Here is a 13,502-nt window from a genome sequence, read left to right on the forward strand (position 1 = left end):
TTGATTCCATTTTTGTGTCTTTCGGTCTCTAGCCCTCTCGCAATTTCTATTGAACCAATCCTGTTTCCTAGTTCTGCATCTCTGTTTTGGTATAAATTTTTTTGTGCCTTTATCATATATTTCACAAAACTTGCCATACATCTCATTCACTTCCTTGCCTAGCATCAAGTCTGTCCAATTATACTCACTAAAAAAATTTCTAAGGTCACCATAATGTCCTCTCCTGAAGTCTGGTTTTTCAACTGCTTCAACCTCCTTATTTTCTTCCAGCTTATAACGCATTGCATACTTTATTCCCAAAAAGACATGGTCACTTTTACCTAAGGGAGGAAGGTACTGAATGTCAAATATTTCTTCCTCCTTCCTGGTAAATATCAAATCTAGCATGGAGGGAACGTCCCCTTCCCTCATCCTCGTAGCTTGTTTAGCATGTTGATACAAGAATGTTTCCAGGATGAGGTCTACAAATTTACAGGTCCAAAAATCTTCTGTTTTAGCTTCATATGCTTCCCAGTCTATGGATTTCAAGTTGAAGTCACCGACTATCAACAGTCGTGATCTATCGTTATCCGCTCTCGCTATAATCTCTCTCATTATTGTTATAAGACCTTCACGTTTACTATCTAGCTCCTCCTTTGACCATGTGCTGCTTGGCGGTGGACTATATGCATTTATCATCATTAGTTTATCATCCTCATAGCAGATCTCTAGTGCTATTATGTCAACTTCTTGTGGATTGGTCCCAGTGAGGACCGTCGCCCGTTGACAAGGCGATGACAGATGATGGCGGCAGAATCTCGCTGACTACGCTCCACCAATGAATGAATTTCTTTAGTCATATTATCCTCTTCTTTCATTCGTAAAATTAATATGCACACAGATAGAGTACACGACGGCATCGACAACCATTTATTACTTGTGAAACTAAACACTGTATACGATGTTGCATAAAAAATACATGTGCAATTAGAACTACATAAAAATGTTACGTTAATTGTTAATTGATCGAAACTACTAGAATGAACTTGATAAAATGTAATTAATTTCTACTATATTTATTTGACACTCGAAGATGACTGGTAACGCAATTATAAAAAATTAAAGTAAGAATGTCTTGTCTCTAAATGAAAGACCAATATAAATCTTAAAAACATATTGATAATTACCGCATTCTTGAACAAAATACACTGAAATTATACAGTGAATATTATCGTGAAAGGAACTACACTAAATTTATTGTAAATAATTTAGTTTAAACTCTGTTTAATTTATCAAAATAATCTAAGTCTTGTTAACCAGCGCACAATTAGTACAACACTTTACGTTAACTGAATATCGTAACTATTTCTTTTGTAATTCTTAACCACACTAGGACTGAAGACGTTCCTAGTACTTTAATACTGGCACGATGTTTAAGACTTCAACAATTATTTAATTCTTAACGCCCAACGCTGACAACGGCGCTCAGAAATAATTACAAGTATTTATTAATTAAACAAAAATTAATGATAAATTACTTATTTACGTTACTTAATGAATTCTATGTTTACATAGTATAAACTTATTCACCGCCGGTCGCGTTGTAGAATACTGAGAGATTAACACTGATAGCTGCGACGCTCACAGCTACAGATTCGCGCTGAATCTTAATTAAAAATTAAAAATTATTTTCCCAAAATTATAAATTAAATACTGCCGCGTAGTTGGCTTGTTACTTTACCCGAATATAACACTCACTAGACACTTGGACACTTGGGAGAGCGCAAACAATTACAGACCGCTGTCTCACTGAGCGCCGAGTAAAACCGCTAGAAAATTCAGTCCCAACACTAATTCGCTTAACTGACCAAAAATCGACTTTTGGTCTCTCAAAGTTCTAACTCGGATCACTTTAATCGCACACTTGAATTATCACTGACGACCCGATGAAGGTATGGCTAGACACAAAACTAGAATTTATTCCCAAAATCGAGATTTTCCAAGCGACTTTGAAAAATGTCATCACAAAAATTTTCCACGATTTTCACTAAGTCTTTCACTGAATTCACTTTAATGCACTGCACTTCACTTCACTTGAAAACAGTAAAACCACTCACCTTAGTAATACTCTCAGAGAATTAATACTGCACAACACGAAAACAAAAACTCCTGACTTAAAAATGTAGAAAAAAAAATACTTAGAAAATAATAACACTTATATACGAGAATTACTTAAATAAGGGGGAACACTTAACTAACGAGGGGATACTTAACTTGAAAGGGAACTTAATATGCAAGGAACTTAATTTAGTACTTAAGGAAACGGTGGGGTCCGTCCTTCCGTCAGGCTCATAGCATGGTTCGGGAGTTCGTGACGGTCTGGTTTGCGCTTCAGAGGGTTCGGGTCACTCGGGGCTCGACCATCCGGCTCCATTCGGACTGTACTCCTGTGGTTCATTGCCTGAACCGCGGGGGTTCAGTTCGGACCTTGCCTCTTTGGGGTTGGTTCCTTGGGGTTGGCTCTGCTAGACGTACGGACTCCCACACATGGACCTCGTCCTGTCGGCGTGGTCTCGGTGTCTCCCAGTCTATGTGGCACCCTTCCCCGACTGCGAGGCATTGGCGGGGGATGCCTTTTGGCAGGACTGGTTGAGGTAGGGTTACCTGTACCTCTTCCCCTTGGTCCAACTGTTGCTTCAGCTTTTGGCTCGGTTGGAATCCTTCCCAGGGAGAGCAGTCCTCGTGGCCCCTTGGTGGCTGGCCTAGCCTTGGTTTTAGGCGCTGCTTGCTTGGTGTCTGAACCCGAGGTGTTTCCCGTGGCTCTGCCTCTTTCAGCAGGTCGGACCGATCCGATACGTGGCTGGTTCGACCTTCTCCTCTGGTCTTCGCGTCTGGTCCTTTTGACACGGATGTATCACCATCTCTATGGTGATCAGGTGGTTTCATTGATGGTGTCCCACCTGCGAGCTTCGTCTTGGCGACAGAAGTTTCCTGGCGTTCTTTTCCCCATTTTCTTGCTCTTTGTAGGTTGTCTTCTCTTTCGGATTGAGTTATCTTGTCCTTTCTTTCTGGCTTTTTCAGGACCGTCATTTGATGCCTAATACTGTCGCCTCGTATCGTGCAGCGCTGGTGGAGCCACTCCAACTTGCGTTCGGGGTGGCCGTCACATCCGCCCCGTTCTGTAAGCTTTCTCGTGCTTTGTTTCACCTCCGGCCTGCTCATGCGCTGTCTGAGCCGTCCTGGTCCTTGGTCAGGGTGCTCGCTTATCTTTCCTCTCCTAGGTTTGTGGTGGCCCCTTCGGTTCAAAATCGTTTTTCCAAGGCCCTGGTTTTGTTGGCATTGGCCTCTGGGGGTCGGGTCGGGGAGCTTCATGCTCTCCTCCAGCACAGGAGTTTCTGCTCCTTTGGTCCTGGTGGTAGATTTGTATGTTTGCAGCTTTCTCCATCTTTTCTGGCGAAGAACGAGATGGCTGATTTCCGGAGGGGTCCTTGCGTTATTGATGTTTGGTTGGTTCGGCCGGGGGTGCATTCGGTAGGTTGTGTCCAATTGCAACTCGTTGCTGTTACCTGCGCACCTCGGCTGTGGTGGCTGGTGATGCGCTTTGGGTTGATCTGGTTTCCCCTCGTTCCTTGTTCCAAGGCTCGGGTCTCCCAGGTCATCCGCAGGTTTAATTATTAAGTCAGTCTAACCAGCCTGCAGTCTATACTCGCGCCCATGACGTTTGGAAATTTGCAGCTTTGGCTGCTGTGTTTGGTAACATGTCTTGGGCTAATATATTATGCGTGAGGATTTTTGGAGGTCGAACAGGGTCCTAGCCGCCCGTTATGTGGTGAACTTGCCTGCTCCTGGGCGTTCTTGTGTTGCTTTGGGTCGCAGGTTGCAGCCAGTTGTTTCGACTTCGCTTTGAGGTGTTTGTGGTGCCCACCTCCTGGGTAAGTCCCTCTTTTTCCTTCTCTTTCTGTATGTAGCTCCAGGGAGCCGTAGGGGCTCCCTTCAGAAAACCAGTGTTGAATGTAATGAAACACCATTTTCTTGGTGAGCCCTGGAGGCTCCCTGGCAACCCTCCCTCATACCGGTCTGCGTTTATTTTTGCGTGGGTAGAAGCTTAGCTTCTGAACTGGATTGCTTTGCAGGCGTTGCGGTGAGGTCCAGCCCTTTCCCCTCTCGGGGAGTGGAGGGCTGCATGGACATGCGGTGCGGCAGTAGAGGGTAACGTTTGCTTGTTTGCTTGTTTCCTTAGGATTGATGGGAATTCTACATTTCTGTTCATTTTTTTGTTTTAGTTTCTTACCATGAGGGGTTTGTTTTGTTATGCCTACCTTTCTGGGTGCCTAATCCCTGTTCCGGTCGATGGCAGATAAGGAAAACCCCCAACCACAAGGGGTTTTCCAGGGCCATTGCTCCCTGAAACCTTTCTGAAGGGGCCAGGTTCTGGCTCATGGTCCATGGTAGGTCTGAACTCCATAGCTAATGTTCCGATCTAATATAAAACACATTAGCCCGATAAGCTCCATGGAGCCTCTGGGGCTCTCCCTGAAAATGGCGCTTGATTACATTCAATGATAGTTCTTTCAGTAATATTATTTAATAGTGTGTAGTGTGATATATTTATATAATAAAATGTGTGAACCAACTGTACAACTAAGCTGGTATGGTGTCCAAACAACAAAGTGGCCACCAATACCCCAGCCAGCAGACAATGCTACCTCTCTCACCAACATTCCTCATCCCACTGTTTGTGCTGTTATTACGCTATATACACACGTTATATATAAGTATCTACATGTTTTATTCACCATAACTATAACTAAGGTGGTATGGTCCCCAAACAACACAGTGGTCACAAAAAACTGCATGACAAGTGACAGCAGCTAGCAGGCGACAGCCTTACTTCCTCCCTCATGTACATCCCGCCAAACACACACCGAAACTACGACATTGGTACAACGTTCGAACAAGTTTTGACACTTCCTAACCAGTTTTATATATAAATGTGACAACCAATATAACAAGTTGTAACAATGTTCTAATACATCATAAACACATTAAGCCAAGATGTAACAATTATATTACAAGTTGTAACAAGTGGAAAATAGAGAGTTTTGGTTTGTGTTTCCAGGAATGGCTGCTCCCAGCATACTGTTCGTGCTGTTATTACACAATAATTATGCAGGCTGGTTATCCAACCAGTCTATTGTCTCTCCCTGTGCCCGCAACGTTCATCGGTGGGCCATGCGTTCCTTCATTGATGTTCCTGGGCCTTGTCGGGCCTGTGTGGCCTTAGGGTGGCTTAGGTCTTTTGTCTATGCTTTGCTTTGGGGAGTGGGTGACTTCCGTCTCCTGGGTTAGGTCCCCCTTGTTTCGTCTTAAGGTAGGTAGCCCTGGGGAGCTGACGGGGCTTCCCCCAGAAAACCAGTGTTGAATGTAATGAAACACCATTTTCTGGGTGAGACCCGGAGGCTTCCTGGCAACCCTCCCTCCGTCCGGTTGGCTTTTTTTTTTTTTTTGCATGTTTTGATATCCAACCTCAGAACTGAATTCTTGGGTTGCCAGCACGAGGGGTCTGGGGCTTCCCCCCTTCCCCTTCCTGGGGAGGGGGGAGCTGTGCAGATGGCAGCATGGTGATGTCACGCTCGTTAGCTCATTTTTATTTTGGGAGTTCTGTCCACTAATTCAGCTCTCAGTAGCAATTTCTTAACCAGAATAGGGGTTTGTTTTGGGATGCTTACCTTTCTGGGTGCCTGACTCGGTCAATGGCAGACATAGAATGCTTCCAACCACATGGGGGGTTTCTATAGGCCATTGTTCCTCGTGCCTCTCTGAGGGGGCCAGGTTCTGGCTCGTGGTCCCCGGTAGTCCTAAGAACTTCATACACATGACTGATGCCAAAGTCTGACATTAGCAATATCAGACTGGATAGCTCCGAGGAGCCTCCGGGCAGAAAATGGCATTTCATTACATTCAACGCTGGTTTTATGCCTCGTAAGTGTAGTGGAAGAGTGTTAAAAATTCCTGGCCCTTTTATGCTGATCAAGGTCTCTCTCAGCATGCCGGTTGCACCTCTGCTTTTCAGTGGGGCTGTTTTACACATCCTGCCATGCCTTCTGGTCTCATGTGGTGTTATTTGTGTGTGTGCAAATTAGAAACCAGTCTTTCTAATATTTACAAAGTGTAAATTATTATTGGTTCTCTCCTGCCTGCACTCTAGAGAATACAGATAAAAAATTTCTAGGTGGTCCTAATAATATAGATAATTGCTGAGGGAATTTTATTGAGTATGTAGGTCAGTAGTCGGCCAATAGGGGGGACCTCTGTAAGCCTAACAGGCTTCGTGTTTCCCGCTGACTATGGGAACCTATAAGGTAACCCCATAATTTGCTGAAAGGTGTCATCTTGAATTTGCCTTTTGATGTAACTGAACCTGATTTAAATGTTTTTCATTTTTTTCAGTAAACTGTGACATATTTGGGAGCAGTGATACGAATGTTGAAGATGTAGGGCAACTTACCCCTATAAAGCCTTCAAATAAGAGAGAAGGAACATTTGATGAAAAAGAACAGAGAGGGATTGGGCTTAGAAATTTTCGCTTTGACAAGAATGCACTCAAGGAACAAGGTATATAAACATGTCCATGAATTGTTAATTAGCTTATAACAGGTTGGTGTTAGGAACACATGATATTCATCCATGTATAATTTTGTATATAATTTTCCACAGTGATGCGTACTGTATAAACCCGCTAATCTGGACTATATGGGAAGGACCCCCACCGGATTAGCACGTTTTTCTGGTTTAAAGTACTTTTTCAACTCGGAGTCCAAAAGGGAACATTTCCAACAATTTTTATACCACAATCATGATTTGAATTGACACACACTAATTAGTGTGTGGGGCTGGGTGGCTGGTAGATGGGCAGGGCAGGTGGGTGGGCAGGCAGGGAGGTTTTGGATGGGTAGATGGCAGGTAGATGGGCTTGGTGGGTGACCAGGTTCGAGCAGGCAAGTGGGTGGGTGGGTGGGCGAGCAGGCAGGTGGGTGAATAGGTGGGTCGGTGGGCTATCAGGCAGGTGGGTGGGCAGGCAGGGAGGTTTTGGATGGGTGGATGGCAGGTAGATGGGCTTGGTGGGTGAACAGGTTCGAGCAGGCAAGTGGGTGGGTGGTTGGGCGAGCAGGCAGGTAGGTGAATAGGTGGGTCGGTGGGCTATCAGGCAGGTGGGTGAACAGGTTGGTGGGTGGGCTATCAGGCAGGTGGATGGGCAAGCAGGCAGGTGAGTGAACAAGTGGGTGGGTGGGTTGAGCAGGCAGGTCGGCTATCAGGCAGGTGGGTGGGCGAACAGCCTGGGGGGTGGGCAGGGAAGTGGGTAAACAGGTGGGTGGGTGGGCGAGCAGGCGGGTAGGTGAACAGATGGGTCGGTGAACAGGTGGGTGGCCTGGCAGGTCTGTGCAGGCAGGTGGGTGAATAGGTAGATGGTGCAGGGAAGTGGGTGAACAGGTGGGTGGGTGGGCAAGCAGGCAGATGGGTGGGTGGGTGAGTATGCAGGTAGGTGAACAGGTGGGTGGGTGGGCGAGACTGGAAAGACACAGATCACACGTCTGTGATCTCCTTCCTGGTCACCCCCTCTCCCCACCTCACACTAATGACAAGTGTAAAGTCAAAATATTGGAACAAACAATTAAAACTAAATGGGTAGAACACCTGGAGGAAAACGATATAATATCAGACAAACAGTATGGTTTTCGATCTGGAAGATCCTGTGTAACGAACTTACTAAGTTTTTATGATCGAGCCACAGAGATTTTACAGGAAAGAGATGGTTGGGTTGACTGCATCTATCTGGACCTAAAAAAGGCTTTCGACAGAGTTCCCTATAAGAGATTGTTCTGGAAACTGGAACATATTGGAGGGGTGACAAGTAAGCTACTAACATGGATGAAAAATTTCCTGACAGAAAAATGAGGGCCGTAATCAGAGGCAAGGTATCGGATTGGAGGAATGTCACGAGTGGAGTACCACAGGGATCAGTTCTTGCACCGGTAATGTTCATTGTCTCCATAAACGATCTACCAGTGGGAATACAGAATTACATGAACATGTTTGCTGATGATGCTAAGATAATAGGGAAGATAAGAAACCTAGATGATTGTCATGCCCTTCATGAAGACCTGGACAAAATAAGTATATGGAGCAACACTTGGCAAATGGAATTTAATGTGAATAAATGCCATGTTATGGAATGTGGAATTGGAGAACATAGACCCCACACAACCAAAAAATTATGTGAGAAATCTTTAAAGAATTCTGACAAAGAAAGGGATCTAGGGGTGATTCTAGATAGAAAACTGTCACCTGAGGACCACATTAAGAACATTGTATGAGGAGCCTATGCTATACTTTCTAACCTCAGAATTGCTTTTAAATACATGGATGGAGAAATACTAAAGAAATTGTTCTCGACTTTTATTAGACCAAAGCTGGAATATGCAGCAGTTGTATGGTGCCCATATCTTAAGAAGCACATCAACAAACTGGAAAAGGTGTGTAGCGAGTAGATTATCCCAATAATATACTCGCTCCAAATATAGTGTTAATATTCCTGTCAACCTTTGGAGATGAATGAGGTGAGGCGTTGCCCGGGCAACACGGTGAGGTGTTGCCCGAGCAATATAAGCAGCGGTGTAGCGAACATTGGCTAGTCTACTTTCAAGTGTGGTCTAGAGCAGACACTTGCGAGATACTGTACCGACGCTCAGTGCGCTCAACTCACACCAAACTCACACAACGACATGCCACTAAGTGGCTCCCTGAACTGAAGGACAAGAGCTACGAGGAGAGGTTAGAGGCATTATATATGCAAAAACTAGAAGATAGAAGAAAAAAGAGGCAATATGATCACTACGTTCAAAATAGTAACAGGAATTGATAAAATTGATAGGGAAGAATTCCTGAGACCCGGAACTTGAAGAACAAGAGGTCATAGATTTAAACTAACGAAACAAAGCTGTCGGAGAAATATACGAAAATTCACTTTTGTAAACAGAGTGGTAGACGGTTGGAACAAGTTAAGTGAGAAGGTGGTAGGAGGCCAAAATCGTCAGTAATTTCAAAGCATTATATGACAAAGAGTGCTGGGAAGACGGGACACCACGAGCGTAGCTCTCATCCTGTAACTACACTTAGGTATTTACACTTAAGTAATTACACTAGCCTTCCCAACTCCCCTCCACGTGTGTCAACACGTGAGGTGTTGACATGCTGTACGATGGCTTTAACATTTAAATTTTTGCCCCGAGGGGCAAGTTTATTGGGCAGTGCCACTCATCCTGTGAGTGGTACCACCATAGCAGCATGTACAACACTGCCCAGTGGGAAGAAAACTCGCTGGGTCACAACCCAGCGGGTTTGGATGAAGAAGGCAGTGATGAACCAACACCACTGATCACGAAATACAGTTTACTCATGACCTATGTTGACGGATTAATTAATTTTCATCCAACTGTGCTAATCCAGAAGTTGGAAACATGTATCAGTACCAGAGTCGAACTAAAGAGCTGATCATACAACAGGGCAATGAGCACAGAAGACAAGCTAAACTTGATTCTTATATGGTAAGAAAATCAAGCCAAGTGCCTTCAACCAGTGAGGAGTCACAGGCAAGCCAAGCGCCTTCAACCAGTGAGGCCTCACAGGCAACCCAAGTGCCTTCAACCAGTGAGGCTTCAGCAGCTGGCAGTCAAAACTAACTTTGCTTAATGAACTGTACAGTAATTTTAAGTGTTAATTTGTGTTGTGTTAGTATAGGTTACATAAATTGTCAAAAATTCTTAACTTCAAGATGTGTGGCATCAATCAAGAAGACGAACAACAAGGTAAGTTGAGGTTTCTAGTTGGATGTTTAATAATCATGTGGCAAGGCAATTCAAATTATGTTGTTTGTAGTATAAAAATAGTTGGAAATGGTCACTTTTGGACTCTGAGGTGAAAAAGTACTCTAATCCATAAAACGTGATTATCATGCTGGGGGTCCTTCCCATATAGTCCGGATAATCGAGTGGAGACAGTAAATGCCTAACCGGTTTCTACTACAACTGTGAATGCTCGAAATGCATGACTGACTAGTGACTGTAAGTGACTGGTTCTGACTGGCTGCCATATAACAGAGGCAGTGAAATGTTTGAAAGGAAAATTGGAACTAGTGATGCAGATATGAATGCAGTGAGCAGGGGACGGTCTCACACCTCCCTTCCTCCTCCTCCTTCCCTTCCTCCTCACTGTCTCCCATACGCCAACAAGAGTCCTCAATGCAGTTAAATGTTCACTTATTTTATTTATGGCTTATATTTATACCTGATTGTTTTGTGTATGAAAAATATGACTAGCATTCTGTGTAAAATGTATTTTTAAGTTAATATTTTTGGGGTGTGTGTAACAGATTTACATTATTTCTTACGGAAAAATTCATTTTGGATGATGAATTTTTGGATGACGATGTGTTTGGGAACGGATTAAGATCATGAACAAAGGTACTACTGTATAGGGAGGTCTGTACCCTGCACTCTAGTCAGGCTAAGGGCAACAGTTGTCCTACTGGAATGTAGGTAATTAGTTAATTAACTGTAGAGGTACCATTCCATGCACTCTGTAAAAGAATAGTAAACTCCCTACCTGATCAGTTAATCACGAACTTTGACCGAAGGCTTAGGGGTGCAGTGTGTGTCATCACTGTGACGAGAACGGCATATGAATACTGAACGTATAACACAGTTCTGAATGCGAAAGGATCTTTAGTCCAATACTCTCTCCTAAGTTTGTAATGCAAAGTAGAGCATAATAATTCAAAGACAAATCAAAGTACCAGATAAGCACCCAAGGGGGGGGGGGTGATCTGTCTGAATGAGTCCTTATCTGTTGGGATAAAATTAATGTGGATAATTTAGATATAGCAATAACTTGGATGACTTACCATTACGAGCATGAATTTGCGCATAAACATCAGATAATCAAAAGTCAATCTAATAAACAGATCACAAATTGTTACACTTGTAAAGTAGATGTGTTCAATTACCATATGAAAATCTCAAAATGAATTCTGAAAAAATGCAAAGTATAAAAGCCAAGTATAACAACTAAACATTAGTCATAGGTTGCTAGGAACAGCTTCTGAGACCAGCTCCTAGGACAGGCCCCCCATTCTATGTGACATTATTCAGTAGTGCAGCAATACTGGGCCAGGAGGACCTCTTTAAGCATAACATGCTTTGTTACCCCTTCCCCCCCCCCCTCCTTTCAACTACGGGAACCTATAAGGTGACCCATACAGTAATTTGATGACTGGTATCATCTTGAACATTCCTTTTGATGTAACTGAATCTAATTTACTTGTTAATTTAAATTTTTTCAGAAAACTCTGACACATGTGAAAGCAGTGATATGATTGTTGAAGATGTAAGACAACTTACCCCTATAAACTCTTGTAATGATGGAGAAAGAACAATTGATGAAACAGAATCGAGAGAGGTTAAGCTTAGAAATTTTCGCTTTGACAAGGAGAAGGCAGTCAAGGAACAAGGTATTTAAAGATGTCCATTAACTGTTAATTAGCTTGTAACAGGTTGATGTTAGGAACACACGATATTCTTTCATGTATAATTTTTATATAATTTTCCACAGTGATGAATACGTGTGAATGAAGTGGTTTATGTCTATGAATGAAGCCATGCACATCTGTGAATAAAGCCATGCATATCTGTGAATGAAGCTATGCACATCTGTGAATGAAGCGATGAGCGTTTATTCCTAAGTGTAGTTACAAGATGAGATGACTACCTGTTGTCTACCTTCTGACAATTTCGGAGATCAGTGTTCCTGTGACCCGGTCTCTGACCAGGCCTTCTGGCTCGTCAGAGCTGATCAGCCAGGCTGTTCTAGGCAGATGCTCGCAGCCTGACATATGAGTTGCGGCCTGGTTTATCAAGTATCCTTTGAAGGTGCTTGTCGAGCTCTCTTTTGAGCACTGTGAGAAGTCGGCCAGTTATGCCCTGAATGTGTAAGGAAAGCGTATTGGAAAGTCTCGAGCCCTTTCTGGCTCGTCGGCTTTCCGGAGCTATCCAGTCTGTTATTGCAAATATTAGTCTTTGGCATCAGTCATTGTGAATAGAGTTCTTAAGCCTACCAGGGACCATGAGCCAAAACCTGGCCCACTCAGAGAGGCATAAGGATCATTGGCTTATAGAAAACTCCCATGTGGTTAGAAGCATTCTATGTATGCCATCGACCGGGTCAGGCACCCAGAAAGGTAAGCATCCCAAAACAAACCCCTATTCTGGTTAAGAAATTGCTACTAAGAGACGAACTAGTGGACAGAACTCCCCAAACAAAAGCGAGCAAACAAGCATGACGTCGCCGTGCTGCTGTCTGTGCAGCTTTCCCCTCCCTGGGAGGAGGAAGGGGAGCCCCAAACCCCTCGTGCCAGGTACCCAAGACCTCAGTTCTAAGGCTGATGTGCTAGACGGAAGTCGTGTGCTCTGGCTCCTGAATTGGTCCTCAGGTCTGTTTTTGTTTGGTGTGATGGCTGTCTTCTTGGGGGTGCACAAGCCAGGATTAATTCTTCAGTACTTGTGCTGCATGCATCTAGGGTCCCTTTCCCTAGGTGCCCAGTAAATACTGCCCTTGGGGCTTGGGGTCTCCTTCCACAAGTTCCTTGGGTTCTGCCTCTGCTTGGTTGTTTGCTGCTCGGCTTTTGGCCGCCCTTTGTGTGATGTGGTGTTCTGGCATCCTTGTTCACCTTAGAGTAAGAAGGTGGCTAGGGGGGTCACCAGGTCACCAAGGGGCCAGGATGGCCCCTTGTTGACCAGCCCAGTCTTGGTTTTAGGAGCTGCTTGCTCAGTGTCCGAACACAGGGCATTTTCCGCGGCTCCGCTTCTTCCAGCAGGTCAGACCGGTCCGGTACATGGGCCAGTTCAGTCTTTTCCTTCACTCTTCGCGTCTGGTCTTTTTGAAGCGGGTTTATCACCATTTGTATGGTGATCAGGTGGCTTTCATTGATGGTGTCCCACCTAACAGCTTCATCTTGGCGACAGTATGAAGTTTCCTGGGATTCTTTCCCTCCATTTTCTCTCTCTTTGTAGGTCGTTTTCTATTTCTAAAGAGATTGTCTTGTTCTTTGTGTCTTGGCTTTTTCAGGACTGTCATTTGATGCCTAATTCTGTCGCCTCGTATCGTGCTGCATTGACGGAGATGCTCCAACTTGCGTTCAGGGTGGATGCTACTTCTGCCCTGTTCCATAAGCTTTCTCATGCTTTGTTTTACCTCCGGCCTGCTCATGCACCGCCTGAGCCGTCCTGGTCCTTGAACAGGGTGTTCTCTTATCTTCTCCTCAGTTCGTGGTGGCCCTTTCAGTTCAGGATTTGTTTTTCCAAGGCTCCGTTTCTGTTGGCATTTTACTCTGGGGATCAGGTCAATGAGTTTCATGCTCTCCTCCGGTGCAGGGGTTTCTGCTCCTTCAGTCATGGTGGTTGGTTTGTTCG

General features: G+C 44.3%; 1 protein-coding gene across 12 annotated transcripts in view; it reads left to right on the top strand.

The window, feature by feature from the left end:
• The window catches only part of LOC123765217 (uncharacterized), a 321,546-nt gene that overhangs the window by 97,909 nt on the left and 210,135 nt on the right, over nt 1–13,502 (top strand). For all 12 annotated transcript variants that reach the window (XR_011230261.1, XM_045753688.2, XM_045753689.2 and 9 more), the window contains 2 exons: nt 6,430–6,594; nt 11,378–11,545. Coding sequence is in view for 11 of the 12 variants with exons in the window: in XM_045753688.2 (XP_045609644.2) it covers nt 6,430–6,594; nt 11,378–11,545 (333 nt within the window). In the remaining variant the exon portion in view is untranslated. The remainder of the gene's footprint in view (nt 1–6,429; nt 6,595–11,377; nt 11,546–13,502) is intronic.

The sequence above is a fragment of the Procambarus clarkii genome, chromosome 33 (genome assembly GCF_040958095.1).
Source record: "Procambarus clarkii isolate CNS0578487 chromosome 33, FALCON_Pclarkii_2.0, whole genome shotgun sequence".
NCBI classification, from domain to species: domain Eukaryota; kingdom Metazoa; phylum Arthropoda; class Malacostraca; order Decapoda; family Cambaridae; genus Procambarus; species Procambarus clarkii.